The sequence below is a fragment of the Condylostylus longicornis genome, unplaced genomic scaffold (assembly GCF_029603195.1).
Source record: "Condylostylus longicornis isolate FDR11 unplaced genomic scaffold, ASM2960319v2 ptg000116l, whole genome shotgun sequence".
Classification (NCBI taxonomy): Eukaryota; Metazoa; Arthropoda; class Insecta; order Diptera; family Dolichopodidae; genus Condylostylus; species Condylostylus longicornis.
Genome location: NW_026578084.1, coordinates 1,012,668 through 1,032,332, shown reverse-complemented (window position 1 = coordinate 1,032,332; position 19,665 = coordinate 1,012,668). Strand labels below are relative to the sequence as shown.

The following is a 19,665-nucleotide window of genomic DNA, read 5'->3' as shown; positions in this document are numbered from 1 at the left end:
AATTGAACTAGAAAGTGGATAGCGTTAATGATATTACCATAAAAGTTTTAAAAATTTTATTATAGACGCTAATTATACTATAGACGCAATTCATTTAAACGAATTGGTTTGTGTTTACAATAATATAGATTTTTTGAGAGCAAATATTTCTATCGCTTACCGATTCGGTACTCAGTATAAGCAACTCATTGACAATATTAAAATTTACTACAGTTAAAAAATCTGCTAAGTTATGAATTAAAAATGAAAAAAATATAAAAGCGAGCTTTTCAGAAAACTTAAATCTTAAACTAACATATATTACCAAATCACATCAACCTTTTCCAATCAATGTTTTAATTAACTCTGAAACAAATGAGCCCTGTATAATATTTTATACATATGTATATTTCTTACCTTATATGTGTTCTCTTAGCACTTTTCCAAAAAAAATTTGAAAAAAAGAGCATACTAATTTCACTGTGTTTGACCGTCCGTGAACATGTATACAAAACTTCTACACTCTAAAAGATAGAATGCTAAAATTTCGTATGCAGATAGGTTTTTATTAGAATTTCATTTCCGTAGAAGAACAGTTTTACCTATCGGCCCCCTCTAAAATAGCCACTCAAAAGCCTTAAAATGCCATTTTTTGACTATTTAGTGTTTTTGACTATTTAGTGAAATTTTGCAAACGCATAAAAATAATGGCAGGCTTCTCTTACCGCTGTTTACCATATTTGAACTTAAAAAAAAAGCTAGCGGTAAACGCCATACCATTAAAAAATATAATTATTTTTCTTAACTCACACAATCAATCCTTTAATTCGACCATTATGTTAACGCTTCGGCCCATTTTTATTCTTGTTTATTTCAAAGATTGCATATATTGCTTGTCTTAACTGTATGTAATCTTTATAATATATTCTTACACGTTATGAATGAAAGTAATCTTAATAATGTAGATTGTTTTAAAAAGCAGCATTTTAACTTGGAAAGGAGAAAAGTGCTAAATTACAAACCATTGGTTTCACCAAACTCTATTTTTATTATAATAAAAAAATAATTTCATTATGTTAAAAGAAAATTTTAATAATTATCTTTATAACTATTATAAAATTTAAATTACAATAATACTAAACATCATCATTATTATCGTTACACTTTTCTATTTTATTAAATAATAATATATGTATAATATGGCTCAACTACATGTACCACACACTATTTCATATATATATGTATGAAAGTATATGTGATATTTCTACGTTTATTTAACTAATTAAAAAAATTTTAATTCTCAATTCAAAGTAACTTACGAGTACTATAGGATAATTAGTTGTACATGGTGTACTAGGTCGTAATATAGCCAAGTGAAAATCGACCTATGGTAAGGGGACAAAATGAAAAACGATTGCAAGTAAAAATCTATTATTATCACCAGGTTTATATAGATTTTTTTATGGCATTTATTTATTTAAAATTTATTTAATAAAAAATATTGTAAACTAAATATAAATACTACCATATACTTGTATCTTTTTTATATAATTTTTGGTTTTCTGTTTAACCAAATAATAATGATTCTTAAATAATCGTATAGGAAATAAAAATATTTAATATGCTCTGATTAAAATTAGCAAAACATTTTAAAATGTGATTTGATGATTTAACAAAGAGTGATTTAATTTTAGTTTGATTAATTTAAAGAAAAAGATCAAAGTCGTATATGAAAGAAAAGTTTTTTCTTATCTAAATTGAAATATAAAATCAAACTTTCTTATAACTTATATAAGAAAGTTTGAATTTTATATTTTTTATTTTTTAATGAAAAATAAACTATAGAAGGACATGAATTAGGGTCAAAATTACAGTTCATCTTTTAAATCTATGTTTCACTTATATAATATAATATATAAATATCAATAGTTTTTGAACAATGCAATTGTATTACATACTAATACAGTATTTTTTTTAAATACTAGACATTAATTTAAATGTCAATTGAGCATAGGTTTAAAACAGTGACCTGACCAAAGCTCAAAACGCAGGCAAGTCAGTTAAACAGCCAAAGCCATAACCTTTGAACTAATCCTTTGAATTGATCATAGTAATATATATATTTATCCCCCATATCATAAATCCTTTGAATTGATATTAATAATTATAAAATAATGCATATATTTAGGATGAGAATAAAATTAAAAGAAACAATAGTAAATTGGTGGAGTCATATACGATTTATTAAGACGTTTTCTGTTGGATTTGCTTAATTACAACAGCTGAATAATGTAGCAATACGTTGCATATGCAATAGTGTAAAAAAAAATGCAATACATAAATACATATGGGAAGATAAAGAAAACAAAGCGAAAGGGAGCAGTGCAGAAAGTGTAATTTGTAAAAAAAAAGATAATAGGCTTTAAAAAAATAAGAAGGGAACATAAGTACATACGATGTGTATATTAAAGAAAATGTTATAAAATACACTTACAATTAAATTGCATCTCATGCGTGAATTTTCCTAAAAGAAATTAAAAAAAGCAAAAAAACAATTTTTGTTTATAGAAGATAAATGTTTTAATATATCTACATGATGAGATATAATATTTTAATAAATGAGTATTTTAGAATTTAAGAGAAATATATGTATAAATATATGTATAAGTACATGTAAAGTATTGGAGGAATAAAAAAGGAAAAAAAAGTAATTTTCACTTTTGTTTTTTTTCTCACGAATGCACTCTTTCATATTTTTATTCGTTTAGTTATGCACGCTTGTACGATTAATTATAATTAATTAAATTAAAGGAATATATGTATCAGAGGACATACGTTTTATTTTATTAGAACAAACATTTCTTTTATATCTTCTGAATTTTTACCAATTAAAATCTACAAAATTACAGCTTTCGGTTCTCCATTTATTTAGAGTCTATCGAACAGCGTATAAAGGCAATACTTTCGTTGCTTTTTTCAAACTGCACTTCTTTATAGAGGGTAAAAACAAGATCTGGTCAAAACATATTCACTCACCAATATAATAGGGCATACTAAAATAAAGTTTCTCATCTGAAATTCAAAGTTTATCTGAATACAACTTTTTAACAATTTGATTTTTCTGCTTCATTGTTTTGTTACAAATATATTTTTCTTATAATTCTGATGATTTTTCTCATGAAATTATGAATTTTTTTCATAAACATATCAAATTTTTGTAATTTTTTAAAGTTATTAAAGTGAAGGTATGGGATTTGCAGTGCACCTATAAAAACTAAAAAAAAAATATTTTTTTTACCTACTATATATATATAGAACAAGAGCGAAACGATGTTCTTATTTTAGTTTTTGAAATTACTGCATATAGGATTGGAAATATGTTCAACAGTAAATTATTTTGTCAAATACATATCGTTTGGGTCAAAGTTAAAAATTGATGGAAAAATTGTAAATTATTTGATTGCTTAGTTTTTTTACTGACACTCGTATAATGCCATCATGCCACTGCATACATGTGTGCGCGCTTTCATAATACGTAAACGCTTAAAACAATATAAGTAAGCAATCCAACAATGATATTGAAAAACTAAACATTGTTGTTTTCGTTTAAGCAGTATGTTAGATTTCCTTTAGGAATATCATTCTTATATTTCTAAACTAAATATAATTATTATTAGAACATCTAATTTTTATTACATTATTTTTTGAATTTGTTTTCGTTTTTCTTTTAATTTTTGTAAACACACAAAATATATAACATTTAAATTGAGAATTCTGGCTTTTTCTATATTGGGGTATTCTTCCTTTTTTGTTATTATTTTTCCTTTCTTTTCTTTATTATTCATTCTTCGTTTTCTTTCATTATTTTTGATTCTAAAATAAAAAATTTCAAAAAAGCTATTATTTTATTTTTATATTGAATTTCGTTTTCTTTCTTTTCTGTTTTCTTTTTTTTTCTTTTTCTTGTTCATCTTATCTTATTTTGTGCATCATCCAGTTGCGTTCTTTAAGTTGTAAATGTCAGATATCAAAACGTTTACAGAAAAAAATTCAAAAAATCAAAAGGAATTTTTGGTTTTTTCTTTGTTTTTTCTGTGTTTTAATAAAATTCAATTTATTTAATAAAAATATTTCGTTTAAATTAAGACAAGAATAACAAAAAAGAATAAGATCAAATTAGATACAAAAAAAAATAAAGAATTGTATGTGGGTTGTAATTCGTTACAATTTTTTTTTGACACTTCCAATAAAATGTCAAAATTGCGGTGATTCGATGTGTCAAGAATGAAAAATATAAAAGAAAAATTTTATTAATTTTACTATTATTTTCTAGCTTTCATATTATAATAGTATTTTATTTTGAAAAACAAAAATATTTTATTTATTTTTTCTTAAAAAAGAAAAAATTTCTCTGTGAATCTGTAATTTTTATTCTAAACAATGCTAAATTATTAATTTGAAAAGGAAAAAAAATTAAGAACTATAATAATATCTATATATTTCTTTAACAAAACTGTTCATTATGCACTCTAGAAATTCCGAAGGGCAGGAAAGAGGAAAGGGAGTTTAATCGAAGCAGAAAACAGTGTTTTTATGCAGCTATAAATAGTAATGTAATTGACTGCATTTAAAGTTAGACCGTGTTTTCAAAGTAACTGGCAAACTTGATATTTCCGATTATAACGCAATTAAATGTTTGTGACTACTACTCTCCCGTTTACTTATTTTTTTCAGTAATGTAATTATAAATGGAATCAGTACTTGTTTGAACACTATACTTTATATATACTGTAATATATGCATTCATTAATTATTTAATAATAATTTATTTAGGAAAATTATTTAGGAAAAAAGACAAGAAAACTAAAAAAGGAAAGCGAATAATAAAAAATTTAAAAAAAATAATCAAAAAATTATTAAATAAAAACTTTAAAATAAGAATGTAAAAACAAAACCAAAAAAATTCTACAGGGTAATTCACCAACAAGTTAGGAGCCATATACCATCGGGGAAAGAATCGAAAATGAGTAAAATTTTTGTTTTTAAGATAATTCGGCTTGTAACTTCCGCTCCAAAATTTCGGAAAAAAAAAAATGAAAAATAGTCATAATTTTTTGAATTTACATATTTTATTAAGGTCTTTGAAAACTGGACATAGAAAAGGTTTTTTTGCTATATTTCCTGTATAATAAAAGATATTTTAACTGTTAATGACCTAAATTAAAACTTAAGCAGCTAGGCAAAATTTTGTAAAAAAATTTTTGCAAGCTTAAAAAAATTCATTAGAAATTGTCGGGACAAAAAAAAAAAATAAAAGGTAAGGAAAAGTGGAATTTTCCTAAATTTACAATGCCGAAGACCCGCTGCTGTTTATTTAAAGCCTTCTTAAACCTCTTTTAAAAACTATTTGTTTGAAACTTCTTCCTTTTTTGGATGGGAGTTATCTTCTATCTTCAAATTTTCTAAAAATCTCTGTGGTTCGGAAACGGTTTCGATTTAATGCTAAGCTCCGAACAAAAATTTTACTCCTTTTCGACCCTCTACCCGATGGTAGATGGTATGGCACTTGTTGGTGAATCACCCTGTGTATATTATTTCATAATTCTATTGTTTTTCTATTTTTAATTTCGATTATATTTCCTATCTATTGGTTTTTCTCGTTACTTTTGAAGAACTTATAAAAATTTACAACAAAAGTACGGTGTACTCATGTAAATACGCAGTAAAAAAATCGTAATTTTATTTTGTGGTCTTAAATTAAACAAAAAAAAAGTTTTACGTAAAAAAAAGTTAAATAAGTATTTGAAATAATTATGAAAACAAAAAATAAAATTGTGATAACTTATTAGTTCACAACGCCGCCGTCATATTTTAAAAATTATTTTTGTGTAAAATTTACGCTAATATTTTTGTTCCACGCCCTTCTTAAATGAAGCTGTAGATACTTTTTTGGTCATGATGTAGACTTATTTCGAAAAAAAAGTTTTTAGTATTAGGTACTTACGCAAACTGAACAGTTTCGTAAAATCGAAAGAAAATAACTAGTGGATCCTACCAGTAAAATAAAACAAATGTAACCAAAGTAATATTTGGAGAAGTTTCGACCTTTGGTGCAGATTTTCTTCCGTCGGTGAGTGTATTCACACAATTTTATATAATAATATTATATTGTCGACGGGCTTCACTTTTTACAACAATGATAGAGACAATAGATAAGAAACTACCGTTACAATTTTTTTACAATGTATTTTGCACATTGTTTTAGAATTATAGTTGCATCTTTAAATTTTTCTTTTATACTTTTATTATACAAAATAGAAGAATATTCAAGGTGAATGACTATTAGTCAATTCTCTTTCTAATTTTTCTAGTTTTATGTTATTTTTATATTGTTTAAGATGTAAAGGACTTTTCATTTCAACAAGAACTTATTTAAGTCCTTTTGGAAATAATAATAATTATCATCTGTTTTCTATGGAAATCTTTTACAGTACATATGAATTATGTATGTATACACAATGTACATAGTTATTTATTTAATTATAAAATGATTTGGCATAATTTTATTACAAAAAAAATAATGATTTTATTTTAAAGATCTATTTTTAATGTGGGTCAAAAACATTAAAAATTTATAGAAAAAAATTCAATTAAGAACCACTTTATTTCCAAAATTAACAACTTAGAATTGGGCTGTTTTCAAAGTCTATGATATTTTCCGTATTTTGAAAATCACAATAACAGGTTGCTCTTTGAAATAGAGATTCAGCAACAGCATGAATGTAATAAATTGCGTTACGATATTGTCGATTTGTTACGATACACGACACTGTTTGAAAGTGATGAGACCAATCATAGTGATTATAAAACGATATAATCTTTCCTACAGTAGATATTCCAGATACTATTGTGCTAGTACGATATTTGTTTTATTTACTTTTTTCCTTTTTATCTCTTTTTTTCCATGCAGTTATTCTCCTAAAGAGACGGCCTAGATATGAAATATATTAGATATGCTACGTGAGAGGAGACGTCATGCAAATTTTAAACCAAATAGAAGGTAAATTTACAAAAGAATTTTTTTTTTATTTACATTTTCATTTTCTCTCCTTTTTATTATCATTGTTTACGTTTCGCTTCCCTCCAAAAAAAAAAAGTCTGTTGTGGTCGGCACATAACCGACCCTATTGTATATTATTTAGATTAGTAAAAGTATTGCAGAAGATTATGAAAATTCGTTTTAAACAATTCTTTACAATTTTTGAGGACACTAATAAACTTTTAGCTAACATACCTAGAAAAATGTAAATTTGGCTCTTAATAGAATATCGTTTTGTGCCATCCGAAATCCCTGAAAAGCTCGCTAGTTAGTTTCGGTAAAAATTAGAGCTCAAATATCAAATTTCAAGAAATTCCATCAATCCGTTCCGCAGATATGGTAAAAAATGTAAAATAGACCCTCACTTTGGTTTCCGAAGTTTGATTGTTTCAAAAAATTTATATGTTCATTGTTTTAACACTCCAAATTGAAATATTAAATTTCAAGTTAATTAGTGGATTATACCTTTTTATATGGGCAAAAATCTATTGGCCAGAATTGGCCAGGAAAAACGTCCAGTTCCTAAGGCCTGATATATCCCAAAAACAGTGAAGGATTAACCAATCCGTGACATAGACAAAAGAAACTCACACATAAAATTTCATCAAAATCCGTTAGTTGAACTTGAAATACACGAGTGCAGACACAGACAGACAGACAGACAGACCGACAAGTCGATAGACTGACAACTCCCTAAGAATAGTTTATTTACTCCCTTATTGTATGCAATGCGGTCGGTAAAAAAAAAGAAGCACTTTTTTCAAATTTTTATTTAAAAAAGTGAGAGTATATATTAGTTTTTCTAAAATCTGTCCATTTAGGCTCCTGTTATGAAAACTTATATTTATATAACACTTAAGCTGGATTGTTCACCGTTTGGTTTTATGCTGTTGTTTTAAGCCTGCAACCATCAAATCGAGAATAATAAAGAACAAAAACAATAAAAAAAACTATCTAAAACTTCATAATCTGTCATTTCTTTCAAAATTTTTCGTACTTTCACTCTGAATTTCTTTTTGAAATTTTCCAAATTTTGTTTTTCTTTTATTTTTATTTTTTAATTTTTAAAATTTTTTTTATAATTCTTTATAAAAGAATCGAAAGGGGAATAAAGAGAGTAAGAGAGGATTTTGCTTTTTTATACATTGGAAGGAAGAAGCAAAAATAAAAATTTTCTTTTAAGAATTCAATTGATCGACAGCAATTTTTTGAACAAGTGTCTTTTATGCGTTGATGTATTTGTGTACACATATGTGGGTGCAAACAAGAAGCACAAAAAATACTTTTCAATTTCTTTAATAAAGAAGAATATCATTAAAAAGGTTATCAGCTATATTTAAAAACGAGAAAAAGTAGAGTTGACCATGTCAACTCTGTGATACCCGAACGAATTTGTTATCTTATGTGCGAATAAATATGCCATAGTGGACTATAGGACATCCTATGACTTAAATAAATTAATATGGCAATTTAAAGTCAAAAATAAATTTTTACCATATTGATTTATGCAAATTTTCAGTACTGAGTTTTCAATATTTAACGAAATTTTTATATTATAATTCCAATAGTTTCTGAGATAATGCCAAATAATTTTTGAAGTTGTATAGTTGTATAAAAAGTGATCATGAGATCTCAACAACATTTAATGAATATAGCTGCCATTTTATTGTATTTTATTTTTCTAAATTTCAGTACTGTAGGTTGAACAGTTTATACGATATTACCAAATAACTTTTCAAGTTTTTGAGCCCAGCTCAATTGGTTTTTGACTTATTGTTGGGACAGACGGACAGACAAAGCTAAATCAATTCAGAATTCGTAGCTGACCAAAAATGTATACTTGTGTCAAGCCATTATTTCTCAGCGTTACAAACGGTAAGGTTAATTTAGTATATCCTTCAAACATACGTGCGTACGGGTATAAAAAGGGGAAATTAAAAACAAAAAGTTTAAAATTAAATAAATTTCACACGCGAGTATTATAAAGTCTTATTGAATATTATGAATATGAAAGCATTCTTAAAGTGCAATGGTTACAGCTCACTATAAAAGTTATACTTAATGTTATATAGCTTAATATACAATATTATAAAATAAAATGTTAATATAAAAGTAATTACACACCCATATATCTATGACATTCGATATTGAATACCAAATAAAAATAAGTAATTATTAATAACCCTCAATATTTATTACAAAGAAAAATTACGGCAGACTGGTCACCGTCTAGTTAACTCATCCACTTGTGAAACTGAAATTTGACTCTAAAAAAAATCAAATCGAAAATCCTAATGCTCCCATGTGGAATAAGGAGAAAAAAAATATAATATATCCCTGCAATATTGAAGTTACGAAATGCTCATAATTTATATCTTTCACTTTCACAAGATCATCACTTGCAATGCTTAATCATAGAATTACTTAATTTTAAGCTAAATCATAAAAAAACACTTAGATAGATACGACGCAAGTATTTCCTTTTTTAATGCAACCGGTATGGCAGCCCTAGATATACACATGTTTGACATCAAAATTTTGTTGATTATAAAAAAAATTAAAAAATATAAAAAAAAAAATTTTTTAAAGTATTTGTTTACATTTCATAACAAAAAAAAAATTCACAGTCAAGAACGGAATAAGTGAAACTGCTCGGATATACAAATTTTTCCAAAAAAGAAAACAGAATTGGAAAAAATTTATAAAAACATAAATATTATTCATTAAAAAACTTCATTATTTATTCTTTATTACTATTGGCTGTCTTTGGAGATCATATAGCGTTTAAATAGTAAGCTATTTCCGCGTATAACTAATTTCATCAGAAAAAATTTCCAGGACATAGTTTTTGTTAAAAAACAAATTGTTGGATCCATTAACAATATAAGTATTTTCGATTTCGCTTTATGCAAATCAGTATTTCGCCTTTTACAAAAGTCTAATATTTTTCAAGTTGCGTCATCTCAAAAACGCTTTTTAGAAAAAAATGTGTTATACAGGGGTGCCTGTAAATAAAGATTTTCTGTATGAATCTTATAATGTAATTATTATTATTATTATTATTAGTATTATTGGCTTCTTTACGTGTGAGTAAAATAGAGATAGACTTATTTGAAAAAAAAATAGAAATAAATAAAATCGCGCGCGCGACACGTATACTTTTTATTAGGTCATTAGTTTTTTGCAAAATTTTTAACATTCAACAAAAAATATTTTCATTCATAAATTGAAAAATTACTAAAAGTTTTATAAATTTTTATTTATCAGTTTATTTATATTTTAAAAATAAATAATATTCAAAGCTTAAAAATTTTTTAACTAATTAAAATTAAGTGTAATTTTTTTTGTTATAAAACAAAATTTAAAAAAAGAAATTAATAATCTCAATGCCAAAATAAAAATAAAAAATAAAATATAAAAACGAGATAAACCATTAAAAGTCAAAAAAAAAAAAAAAAAAAAAACGAAAAAAATAAAACTCAAAAACTGTGCTCCATTCAACTAAAAATTATAATTAAAATATCATCGTCAATAATCCAATCAAAAATATCCATATATTTATAATTACTATATAAAAATTAAGTAAGCAGAAGAATTCCTTCTTGGTCAAATTCTTAATATTTCAAAATAAATATTATGAAAGGTTCACGTTCAATTCGTGATGTTTTTGGTAGTTCATCACATAATCAACAGCAACAAAGACGTAATAAAAATGCAAAAGGATCAGGTGACAAATGGACAAGTACTAGAAAGTGATTAATTATAGAAAAATTAAAAAAAATTAATAATTGAATAAAATAAAAAATCTTTTAAAAATTTTGGTCTATTAACGAGCAGCCTTATTGACGGCGACCGGTCGTTGAGTCAAAATATATAAATATTTCAATTATGATTTCAGAAGCACATCAATACTCAATACTCCTCAAAACTACTATTTTTCGGGCATACAGAAAATATTTTAAAGAAACACTTATGAACTATTTTATTGGATCTATATACAGAGTGTCTCCTATCAAAATGAATTGCTATATACCAAAAACTTTTCTTAAACCTGAAAAGTTAAAACTTCAAATATTTTGAGCTTTAAAGCCTCTTCATAGACACGTAGTTTTACTTAAAATTTCAAAAAGCAAAAATCTGTCGAAATTGACTTTAAGCCCGTGTAACTCCGAACCTGATGAGCTGTGAACATCGTCTCCATACAAAAGTTTTGTCTACTCATGAGTGCACTTTAATAGGTGACACCCTGTATATAAGATCTAGCCGGAAAAACCAAAATTTTCTATACTAAAATTTTTTTTAGGCTTTAATATTTTTTTTCGCTAAAAAATGCGAAAAAAAATACTTGATGTGTCCAAATAAAAAACCAAAACCTCTTAATTTTTACTGCTCTTTCAGAGGCGAAAATATTATTAAATGATTAATTAACTCAAGTATTTATCATAATTAAATCGGTTTTAATCCATCTAGTCAAATGAGGACTTTATAGTAATATAAATATGAGTATACTTAAATAATATGTACCTCTTTACATTTTTTTTGATTTTTATCTTCATATAAAATCCATAGTCCATTTCCACAAATGTAATTTTATTTATTATTTTGGTTATATCAATTTCAATAGAGTTTCTGTACTTTTTTCGTTTTTGTCAATTTCAGATTGGACAGAAAATCTTCACGTGGCATGATATATGAAAATGAAGAATTAAGGCTAAGAACAATTAATATAAATGCAGAAGTGGAAAGAGGTTAGAAAATATTTGTTTTCTTTTTTAACTAAATTATTTAGTTAGTTCTCTTAATGTTTATATTTTGGCTTCGAAAAACAAAGCAGTATAAATATGAAAAAAGAAGATTTTCGAAAAATTTAGTAAAAAATGAAAACTTTTGATTGAAATTGAACTAGACATTTCAAAATTTGAGTTGAAAAATGGTAAACTTAAATTTATTAAATGAACTAAAAAAAATACATAATGTAGCATTTAAACAGAGAATTTTGAGACCCTTCATGTAATATAATCAAAATTATATGAATGAATATGCCTCCAAATGAAGCACCTGTAGCAAATCGCAATTTGTGTAAAAAAATTATAGTTCTTTAATTACTGAAAAAGTGAATATTTCATTAATTTTTTTTCGTAAAACTAAAACTACTTAAATTAAAATTTTTTTTTTGTGTTTCTTATGAAAAACAGGACAAAACGATATTAGAAAATTACGTAGAGAAAATGAACAGTTGAAACGCGAAATATGGAATTTACGTGATGAATATGATAAATTACATCAATTTTTGAATACAAATCGTAATAGTAGTGAAAATTTAGGCGATAAAAATTTAAATAGTGGAAGTCAATCGGAGGTAATTTGAAAAATAAAAAAAATTTTATTGTAATTTTTTAAAGTATTTTGTTTTTTTTTTTTAAGGATTCCTGTGATACATGCCATGAAATTGATTCAGCAAATGAAAAATTTAAAGACATTTATTATTATAATGGAACAAAAACTGTACCACCAACAAATGTATCATCTTCGAATGAAAGCGGTAATAGTTTAATAGTTACTTCTTCACCACTACCAATACGTAGACGTTCAATATTACCAATAACAACATCATCAATAACGACTACAGATGCAATAACAACAGCTTTATCATCATTAATAACATATACAACAACACCAGCAACAGCGATATCATCAAATTTAGATTTTTATTCAACAATATATAATTCATCAGAAAATATTCAGCAACAATTATTACAACAACAACAAAAAATACAATTATCAACATTTCACGAACAAAGACCTCCACATTTTCAATTACATCAACAACAACAGCAATCATCGCAACAACAAAATGATATAGATAATAATTTTTATCAGATGAATTTTGATCATTTATCAATAGTTTCCGAAGAAAATTTAACAAATAGTGATGGCAGTAATATATCTATACATCATCAGAAAAATGATAATTATAATGATATTGAGGTAGGTACACAAATTATTTAAAAAAATCATTTCTTTTTTTGATAAATTTGTTAAAAATTAAATTAAAATATTTCTTTCTTTTGTTTCAGCAACAACAGCAAATAAACTCGAAAATATTATCAACACAATTTGAACATAATAACACAAGTTTAATACGTGGTACAACATTGCCCCAATTAATATCAACCACACCAATTTCATTATTACCATCATCATCATTATTATTAATGAAAGATAATAATGAAATTAATAAAAAACTTGATTTGAATTGTTGTTATACAACACTAATAAAATCACCAACAAGAACAGGGATAATAACAGAAGAAAAAACAATAGATTTAGAAAATACAACAACAGCCGTAATATCAACTGATACAGCAACAACAACAACAATAACAACAATTATTCCACCTTTATCACATTTTGAAAATATATGTGATGAGAAATTTGGACTAACTATTGGTATGAAATAGTAAAATAAATAAATAATTTCATTAAAAACGACTAAAGTTTAGTTTTTAACTGCTTAATTAATAAAAGTTTTCAATAATTGTATATTTCATATTAAAATCAAATGAAATATTAAAATTATTTCAATTTATATTTTATAGATACAAACCGTGTAACATGTAAACATAATCTATCATCATCTACAATTAATAATGATCATCAATATTTATTCAATGAACATTACAAACACAATAATAATAATGAGAATAGTAAAAATGATAATAAATTAGAAATAAAAAGTCCTAAACATTTTTTCTCACCGATTACAACAACAAAATTAAATTCCGAAATTGTTGCAATAAAGACATTACCACCACATAAACCAAATTTAGTATTATCAAAAAATTTTCAATCATTGAATCCTGTATCAGTGGAAGTATCATCATCCCCATTATCCTCATCGTCACCATTATCACAACCACAATCATTACCTTTATCAATACCAATAACTTTAAAACAAACACAACCACCTTCATCAACTTCAACATTTTCAATATTACCATCATTATCATCATCATTACAATCATTACAATCTCAACCAACATCATCAGCAACATCATCAGCGATCTCTCAAATAAATACTGGACCACCAGATATATGTGTAGCAAACGTACTGGGAGGAAATCATAACAATGAAATTTTACAAATTAACGCAATATCAAAATGTGATGATAATTTATTTCAGGTAACAAATTTAAAATTATATTAAAAAATCAGTAATATAGTTCACACATCAAACTACCTACCCGTATTGTATTAGCCTAAAAATTAATTTAAATTTTGAGCGAACATTTATTTTAAAGCCTTGATATAACAGTTAAATGATTTTTTTAGGATGGTGGAAATTTAGAAGAATTATTGCTTGATATACAAAATCTATCAACAGATGCAAGAATAAATGACAATATAAAGCAGGAGCAGCAACAACAAAAGAAACAGTTAAAAACTTTTATTGGAAATCGTAATAATAGTAATGATAATGTTAATGACAATTTATATGTAATTAATGATAATAATTATGAACAACAACAACAGCCGCAGCATGATGTGAATAAAATTTTACCATATCATCGTTCCGAAATAAATTTAGTATTAAATTATAATAAAACAAATTGTATAAATACAATTAAAAATAAAGATAACAATTATGAAAATGATAATAATAAGAATAATGAAAGTAATATTAATTTACAAAATAATGACAATAATATAATAATAATGGAAGAAAATAATGAAGAAATTATTCATAGTAATAATAATAATAATAATAATAATAATAACGATAAAAATAATAATAATAATTATAACAATAATAATTCAAATACTAATAACAAATTAAAACAACAGTTAGATCAATTTAACAATATATTATATAAGAACTATAGTAATGACAAAATAAGCCCTGATTTTAGTTCTGGTACAGAAACATTACCAAAACCAATGACATTATTACCACCGCAATTACCATATTTAGGTTTCGAAAATATTATATTACCATCAATATCCAATTCAATATTACCAATTGATACAACAATAGCAACAACAATAACCGAACCATCAATTACTACAACAACAACGACAACAACTAATTCAAATTCAAAATTAATTAATTGTTCAACTATACCGACAGGTAACTTGAACTGACTATACATATACATATTTATTCTATATATATACTCATTTATGTATTATATATATATATATATATGTTTAAGAAACAAACTACTAATAAACCATGTAAAGCAATTTATTTGTTTAAATTATATTTAAAGAAATCGTATCATTGTACAACGGTCTAAAATTAATTGACTAAAACAAAGTTATAATTGTATTTACACATTCAATTTTTATAAATATGCTTATGTATATATGTATCTGAATTTTCTAGTAATTCCAGTTTTGCAACATCAAAAAAAAAGTCCGCAGAAACCGGAAAATGTAATAATTGGACAAGAAGTATTTCCAGAAGCTCAACCAAAGAATATTAGTCCAATTGTAACAAATACTACAGTTATAACACCAACAGGAGCTACAACAGCATCAACAGCTAACATTCATACAGAAATATCAAACAGAAATAATATTGCAACTATTTCAAAATTATCGGAAACTAATTATGAAGTAAATTAAATTTAATAAGATCCAATAACAAATCAATATATACAATCGAACACTTTTATATGCATTGGATTTTTTGCAATGCATATAAACTCATTTTTTTTCTAATCACTACTACTTTTTTATGCTTTTCAGAGTTCATCGGGTTCAGATAAAAGTAGTATAAGAAAATTTCGACCTGTGTCAATTTTAAATTCATACGACAAAAATAATGATCGTGATAAAAATAAATCGATCTATAATATGAAAAATGAGTTTAAGAAAGATGATATTGAATTTTCACAATCGGAAGACAATTTAATAGCAATGAATAAAAAATTATTAGAGGCGAATCAAAATTTTAGTTCATCAACAAATGATTTATTTAGAGTAACAGGAAATATGGTTGAAATTCAAAAACAAAAATCTCATCTAGAATTATTTGGTATTATTTATTATTTGGTACTTTAAAATAATTATTTTTGTTTTATATATAGATGCAGCAAATTCAATAATATTAAATAATGAATGCCAGCAACAAATACATAGTACACCAAATTCACCACATTCCGTTGGAAAACGTTTCAGTAACAATAAGCACTTTAATCATTATCATCAAAATAATCATAATATTAAACGTGGAAGTAACAGTAATCATTATTATAACCAAAATAATCGCAAATTAAGTAATGAATCATCACGTAGCACATCGGGTATAAGTTTATCAACTGGTGGTGTCATTGGTGGTCAGAATAGTGATATTAATGGTAATTTATACTTATACGTACTATACTGATTCCAAATAAAATATTAATAAAAAAAATCTAATGTAGTCAGCACATAACGACCGGAATGTATATTGTGTCTAGTTCAGTGAAAGTGTTACAGAAGATTATGAAAATGCCTTTTGAACACTTCCTTTCAATTTTAAGGATTTTAGCAAGCTTTTGGTTAACAAACCTAGCAAAGTGTAAATTTAACTCTTTGTAGAATTTGGATTTGTGCATCCAAATCTCTGAAAAGTTCACCAGTTAGTTTCGGTAATTCATTGTTTTAACACTCCGAATTTAAATATTAAATTTCAAGGAAATTAGTTGTTTTTTTTTTTTTTTATATACGCAAAAATGTGAAATTAGCCCTCAAAAAGGTCCAGTTCCCGATGTCTGATATACCAAAGTTTAGCAATCTGTGCCACAGCCTAAATGAATTCACATTTATGAAATTTCATCAAAATTAGTTCAGCCTAACTTGAGATATACGCAGGGCACACACCCCCACAGACCGACATCTCTCCAAAAGTAGTTTATTTACGCTCCCCTACTATGTAAAAATGCGTTCCCACCGAAAACTCGACATTATTGCATACAATGCCGTTGGTAAAAAAAGTTGTAGTATATTTCTACGGCATAAAGTCATGATACCCTGTATTTGGTCTAAGTTGTCTTTTAACAGTTAAAAAATAACCAAATTATATTAACAACTAATCATTGTTATTAAAATAATTTTTGCTAAATTTTTCTTTTTCTCCTATTCTAGATAATGATGGTACAACACAAACGGCAAAACGATCATTATTGTCAAATAATAATAATAATAATGATAATAGTAAAACATCAAGACGTCATTCCGAAGGTACTATTATATCAGGACATCAACATAATCAACATCATCATCATCATCGTCATCATCGTCATAATCATCAACAACAGCAGCAACAACAACAACAGCAAAATATTAATAGTAATGCATCAAATAATTTAAAATCAAATCGAGCTTATTATATAAATCATCATAAAAACAGCTCATCAATAAGTGTTAATAATTATGGTGATAGTCATAATGACTTAATTAATGGTGTTAACAGAATTGTCGGTATTAGTGGTGGTATATCAACATCAGAACGTAATAGCAATAACAGTTTAGCGTCATCACATGAATCTTCAGCTAGTTTTAATTTAAATGTAACAAGAAGAAAAATGTCAAATGTTTCACATAATGGTGGAGGTAAAATTCCATGGTGTGGCTGTTGGGGTAATGGCTGTTTATAATACGTTAAACATATATAAATACATATATATATATATACATACATATATTATAATAGAGTACATGATTATAGTGTGTACTATAAACTACCCATTCACGCTTCAACATTTTTAGTTAATTTTGAAATTAGGTCTATACCATATTGAATAACGTAATGTTTATTCTGTATTTTTTGCCTTCGAAATTCTGATAAATCTTTAGAGCTAATTGAACTAATTGAATATAAACATGTATTGAAAATATGTATGTTCAAACCCTAAAAAGTTTGGTAAAATGTTTAGTCGTGCATGGGTAATACTAGGAATTTGTGTACGTGTTAATTTGTATTGTACTAAAATATTTAAAATTAATTAAAAGAAAGAAACACAAAATAAACATAAATTATTTTTAGAGTTATTTTTCTTTTAATATATTAAAAGTTATAGCCCCTCAAATTTCTAATGATGATACGAGTATATTTTTCATTATTTATTGTTGCGAAACCACAAATGTTTTTATATTCCGCAACAGTCGGAATGTAGCGATATTCCTTTTCTATCACAGCATTCTTGCATCTTTTTATATCATTGTATTTGAATACTGAAATGAAAAAATTACAACTAAAATTAGCCGTTATTTAAACATTTTTTTTTTAATTTTAAACATCGCTTTTCTTCTAGATGGTAAGTTTCTATCAAAAAATAGTTTACTTCGTTAAAAGAAAATTTTTTTCCACCTCTATCCCCTTCCAACCTTTCCCAAACGAAATTCCCAAAATTCGAATTTTTAGCGCCCTATATTTCGAAAACTTTTTCAAATTTCAATAAGAGCAAAAATGCAACGGTAAATGACATTAAAAAATGAAAATACCTCTCTCAGCTCACTTTAAATTTTTTTTTGTTTTATGAACCTGAAAGTATGCAATTTTTAAAACACTTTGGCATTAATATAAGGGTAATTTAAATAATGCTTGCAAAAATAACATTTTCACTTGTAAAAGAGAAAAGTGGCACTTTACAAACCATTGATTTAATTCAAACTTATTATACCCGTACGAACGTAACGTATGTTCCAATTGTATCCTAAATTTGCCTTACAGTTTGTAACGCTAAGAAATAATGGTCTGAGATATAAATTCAAGTATGTATATGTTTTTGATCAGCATCGAATTCTGACTCGATTTAGCTTTGTCTGTCCGTCTGTTCATCTGTCCGTCCCAAAAACAAGTCAAAAACTAATTGAGCTAAATTCACCAAATTTTCACAAATGATTTATTATAGTAGTCATTGAAATACTTGACTCCTTCTGGCAGCTGCCCTAAAACCTCAAAAGTTACTTGGCTATATCTTAAAAACTGTTCAACCTACACTGCTAAAATTTTGAAAAATAAAATACGCAAAATGACAGCTATATTCATCAAAAGTTGTTGAGATATCATGAGTCCTTGCAAAAGCTGCCATACAACTCCAAAAATTATTTCGTGAAAACAAGTGTATTATTAGGGCTTGTTATGTGTTGTATAAATTAATATGATAATACGGCATTTTAAAGTCATAGTCTGACCTATAGCTCGCACACAAGGTAAATATTCGTATGTGTATCACAGAGTTGACACGGTCAACTATATTTTTTCTCCTTTTTTTTATATTTATGAATTTTTTAACAAAATTTTAATTAGTTTGTTCATATTTTTACCTTTTATGTTGAAACCAAAAAATTCTTTTTTCACGAGTTTTGTTTGATATTGGAGAGAATTTTTTCTTAAAATCATGCGTAATATTAGGATTGATTTCATTCTTGAAGTTATATTAAATGATATTTTTGTTAAGTGAATATTAAAACATTTTTTGTTTCATAATATACTTTTTATTATTATTATTATTATTTTATTTTTTCTCAATTTATTTAAGCTAAATTACTTTTTTTTATATATATATAATTTATTATCGTTTTTTTTAATGTTGTAT

The 19,665-nt window shown here is 25.6% G+C and overlaps 1 protein-coding gene across 5 annotated transcripts; it reads left to right on the top strand.

The window, feature by feature from the left end:
* Positions 1-4,127: 4,127 nt before the first annotated feature.
* On the top strand, positions 4,128-18,082 carry LOC129614687 (putative uncharacterized protein DDB_G0282129). 5 transcript variants are annotated; one of them, XM_055529501.1, is made up of 14 exons: positions 4,129-4,717; positions 4,813-4,921; positions 5,652-6,109; positions 6,950-7,039; positions 11,738-11,826; positions 12,274-12,437; positions 12,503-13,066; positions 13,156-13,528; positions 13,678-14,261; positions 14,411-15,206; positions 15,465-15,697; positions 15,830-16,118; positions 16,171-16,440; positions 17,210-18,082. In XM_055529501.1, exons 4-14 carry the CDS (start codon positions 6,993-6,995, stop codon positions 17,719-17,721), a joined length of 3,921 nt encoding a protein of 1,306 aa, XP_055385476.1. In that variant the 5' UTR covers positions 4,129-4,717; positions 4,813-4,921; positions 5,652-6,109; positions 6,950-6,992; the 3' UTR covers positions 17,722-18,082. The 5 variants fall into 5 exon arrangements, with proteins under 5 accessions (XP_055385477.1, XP_055385476.1, XP_055385474.1 ...); XM_055529499.1 differs by having other exon boundaries at positions 4,813-4,951; XM_055529502.1 differs by lacking the exon at positions 11,738-11,826 and having other exon boundaries at positions 4,128-4,717; positions 4,813-4,951.
* Positions 18,083-19,665: the final 1,583 nt, after the last annotated feature.